We start from the raw sequence: 4369 nt of genomic DNA on the forward strand, positions 1-4369 counted from the left end.
CGGAGAGCCTTGATGTGCAACGCGGCGGGGAAAGGCACCGAGAGCAACTCTTGCGCGGCGTGCCTGCCTGTAATAGGTTCGYGCTCAAGGGGATGGAGGTATCGTGCTCTTATCTGAGCTCCACATCCTAACGGCTTTTCAAGGTATCTCGGGAAATCCTGCACTGTGACACATTGACCGGTCCCAGCAGAAGCGCAACAGGCAACCCGGTCATTTGTAGCGAACAGCATGAATGGCAGACTAGGGAATTATATCGGCTGTTTAACACTTATTATTGAGAGTCATAGACGAACCATCAACATTTTACTGAGTTTAAATTAAGCTAATCTTTAAACACCTACTGTAGGAAATGTAAAACCAGACGCAACTAGTGTTCTCTGCGTGGCCTATATATAATTCTCCCATGCTGGGCTGCAATTTGCGATTATAAAAACTTTAATGGATGAATAACTACTATCTGTATTTAATTCAGGCTAAAACTGTGCTTTAATTAACCCTCCACGCCTCCTGGAATTTCTTATCCAAAATAAACTTGGCCCTTAAACAAATTCAACGTGCTAGACAACATTGAAGCTTCCCCCTCCCCCCGTCTCCTTTAAAGTGACGCCCTATAAAGTTTTTCCTATTAAAAAGAGAAAAGCACTTGCGGCTGGGGGTGAAGGCCACGAAGCCTGTTCAGAGGCCGCGCATCCTGCTCGCGGAGCTGGCGGAGCAGCGCGAAGGCGCGGGCGCCCTCCGCGGCTCTGGAGACCGCCGGGCCCCGCAGCAGCAGCCGGCTGCCCGCGGCCGGCGCGGGCGACCCCCGCCCCGGGGCGAGGGGCGCAGACGCGCTGGGTCCCGGGACCCACTGCTCGGCCCCGGGCCCCTCTCGCACCGCTTCAGGCCTCGGCGTCTTTTCCACCCTCGCACTGAAATCCCACTGCTGGGGGGAGCCGCGCTGCGGTGAGAGCGCAGCGAGACTTAAGCAGGCGCTGAAGCTACGCGCGGGCTTACGCGCTCTGCAAGCGCTGCGAGGGAGGCCGCTCCCCGCCGCCTGTTCAGAGAGGAAAAGCGAGGTTTTCTCGCTCGAAGCCGCCGCCCCGTCCTGCAGAGCCGGAGCCGGAGCTGGCGGCGGCGCAAGGAGCCCCGGCGCCACCCGCTGCCCGCGCTCGGCCGGCCCGGGGTCAGCGGGTGCCGGGGGCCGTTGCCCTGCGCCTGGGCGGCAGGAGCCGTCGGCGCCCGCTGCTGCCGGCCGGGCCGGGCCGGGCCGAGCCGAGCCGGGCCGCCCCCGCTCGGCTGCCGGGGGTCGGGGCGCCCAGCCCCTGCGGCCGCGCCAGGTCGCCCGGCCAGGGGAGCTAAACCCCCCGAGGACCTGGGGCGCACGAGCAGGGGCGGCACCGGGGCGAGCCGCGAAGAAAACTTCGGAGTCTTTAGCTCCACCCAGAAGGGGGGAAAAAAATCCAACCCCAGAGAAGAACAAAACGAGACGAAGAAATTTTCCTCCGGACACCGGGGCTGCGAAGCCCGGGTTTATTCAAACGAGGCGCGTTGCCCAGCGCCTGAGCCCGCGTTTCACAGGTGCCCTAGCGCGCAAGTGGGTAGACAGAAACTTGGAAACGGGCGCAAAGACAAACGCCAGGGAAAACCAACAACAAACCGTCACAAGTGCCAACGCAAGATGCGGGCTTAGGTGCAGGGAGCGGGCCCCCAGGCGCGGAGGCGCCCGCGGGCTGCGCAGGGCTGCGCGGAGCCCGGCCGCAGGGACAGCGCTGCGCCGCCGCCGCCGGCCCCGCGGAGAGCAGCAGCCGTCCGGGAGCGGGGCCCAGCGGGGGCTGAGCGGCCCCTGCGCTCCCGCCCCCGTCGGGGGAGCTTGYGAGTGCCTCCTTCTCTCTCGGAGGGCTCTAAAATGGCCTGACATGACACACTTCAGTTTTCAATGAGCCCGATCCGCACCTTAAAGCCTCCCGCTTTGACATACGTGCGCGGTCGGCAGAAGGGTAATAAAAATCCGGTTTACTTACGTGTCATAATTGTCTCGGAAGCCTTTTGCGAAAGGGTTGTGGTCTATTTTCAATTGTGTGATCTAGGGAAACAGAGGGCCAGAAGGCACGTTGTGAAAGCACGAAAAATATACCCGAGTACAGCCAACATTTTTTTTAAAGAACCATGCAATACTCTAGTCGATCAAATTGCCTCTCTTTGAAATGTGGAAAACAAAGCTTTAGCATGCTCTCAGAGATCAAAGTCGAATTTTAAGATTCACTTTAATCCCTCCAAAATTGCAGTAAAAATTACTATTTAATCCAATGTTTTCAGAAGTGTAATTATTCACGTTGCATGGTTATGAATACATTGAAAGCCCGAAATGAGGCGGAAACGCACCGCAAAACGGTAGTTGAGTTTACATTTGCAACTAGCAAAATAATTAAAGCAAAAATGTAGACTGAGCATATGTCATTTGAAACAAAAAGGGGGCACAAGTCTATAGTAAAAACAGATCACTGCAAAACGTAGCCATGCATTAATGAAATTTTAATTTGAGGAAGTTGTTCCATCACCCCCAGTGCAGTCAATGAGGTTGTTAATTGATTTTTGCAGATTTAATGCTTAAGCTCTACCAGCTATCTGAGCTGTTCCCAACAGGAAGATAAAAGCCACAGATAAATATCGGGCTCTAGTTTTAGCAGCATAAACGCCAGGAGAATTCCTGCTTAGCCCCTCAAGGAAGCTGGCAGCTCGCAAGGAGCAGCCCGCTCGGGGGATCCCGGCTGCCGGGAGCCTAACGGGAGACTATCCGGGGAAACGCGAAAAAGCGCAGACGTCTGCGGCAGGCAGATCGCGCCGAGTGTTTGAGAGTCGCGAGCCTCGGCGGCGGCAAAATGGCAACTTTAAGGCCGGGGATGGGAAGACCCATCCCCGGGCTCAGAAACCCCGGCGCCGGGGGAGCGGCGCGGCGCGGAGCGAGCGCGGCGGCCGGGCCGGGTCGCGCCGCGCCGCCCCGGGGGCCCCGGCGCGAGCCCGGGCGGCGGCGCAGGGGCGGCCGCGAGCGGAATAGACCAGGGAGCTCTTTACATCGGTGTTTTGGTAGGCGGTGACTGCTATGAACTGGGTCTCGGGGAAGGTGAAGGTCTGCACTCTGCCCGGCTGGTTGGTATCCTCCGTCCCGTCTTCGTTCACCTCCACCACATGCAAGCGGGGCTGGTATTTGTGTAGGGACTGCAGAACCACCATCTGTCAGGCAAAGAAAGGGAGGGAGGGAGGGGGCCGGGAAAGAAGAGGGGATTAGAGCGAGAAGGACGGGAACGCGGTGCGGCGGCGGAGCGAGCCGCTGCCGCGGGACCCRCCGCCGCCGCCTTCCGCACGGCTGCGGGCTTCCGCGCCGCATCGCGCAGCGGGGCGAGACTGGGCAAGGCACTTAGAGCCTGCAAGGCCATTAGCAAAATAAACGAGGGGGCTTTTTTTCCTCCCCCCACCCCCGTTTTTTTTTTTCACCTGACCACACGATCTAGGAAAATACAGATCCGATCGAAGACTGCAGGGTTTTGTCTAAAGCAACAAAAAAAAGGCTTGCAGAGCATCTGCGTTTCTCTCACTGACCTGCCCGTTGTTGTTTGATGCTCCTTTATTGTTTGTAAGTTTTAGTTTCCCAAAGGAGATTTCCTGACGCATCCAGTGGGCACCCGTGTTGGGGGAGTCGGGGTGCATGTACACACGATTTCCTAAGCAAAACAACAAAAAACACCACCACATCACAGTTCACCCGCATACCCCGGTTCTGCCACTGCAACAGAGCACGGGGTCTAAGGAGCCCATTAAAGTTAACAGCATTTTACTGCCGAAACTCCCTCCATTTTAGCCGAACAGGGTTAAAACAGCATTTTCTGAACACCTTTTACTCTCTCCTCCACCCCCCCTTTTTTTTTAAAGCATCGCTGGCCCCTTCTCGTTTAAGAAGTCGCCTGAGCCAGTCCACAAAGGCTTTAATTAATCATTCTCACCTACATATGTGTCGGGAAAAGTGTTAATTGGAGGAACTTGCCTTGTACATTGGTGTCCGCCTTGCCGCAAGGAACCCATTTGCCTCCCTGAAATCTCCAGTGGTTGGGATCCGCCAAAATTACATCCACAAAAATATTGTAATGAGCCGTGGGATCGAGACCAGAAATATTAAAACTTAGGAAAGGGAACATGCGCCTATTAAAAAAAAAAAAAAAAAAAGAAATCCACCACCAGCGATACACACACAGAGGAACCAGCCCGTTGTGCATTATCCTCAGAGCGCCTAGTAGCGACCGGGAAAAAAATCAAAAGAAACTCCCTCCCCGAAGCGTCGAGCTTGCCGTGGGGAAGGGACACGGGCAGCGGGGACGGGGACCCTCCGGGAGGCAGC

At 56.5% G+C, this 4369-nt stretch overlaps 1 protein-coding gene across 1 annotated transcript in view; it reads right to left on the minus strand.

Annotated features, from left to right (window-relative positions):
* TBR1 (T-box, brain 1) overlaps positions 1-4369 on the minus strand; it is a 6270-nt gene that overhangs the window by 1018 nt on the left and 883 nt on the right. Inside the window, exons 2-5 of the mRNA XM_026078069.1 lie at positions 4019-4173; positions 3577-3698; positions 3052-3210; positions 2001-2062 (exon numbers count right to left, since the gene is read on the minus strand). Coding sequence (XP_025933854.1) covers positions 2001-2062; positions 3052-3210; positions 3577-3698; positions 4019-4173 — 498 coding nt within the window. The remainder of the gene's footprint in view (positions 1-2000; positions 2063-3051; positions 3211-3576; positions 3699-4018; positions 4174-4369) is intronic.

Source organism: Apteryx rowi, unplaced genomic scaffold (assembly GCF_003343035.1).
Source record: "Apteryx rowi isolate R43461 unplaced genomic scaffold, aptRow1 scaffold_47, whole genome shotgun sequence".
NCBI classification, from domain to species: Eukaryota; Metazoa; Chordata; class Aves; order Apterygiformes; family Apterygidae; genus Apteryx; species Apteryx rowi.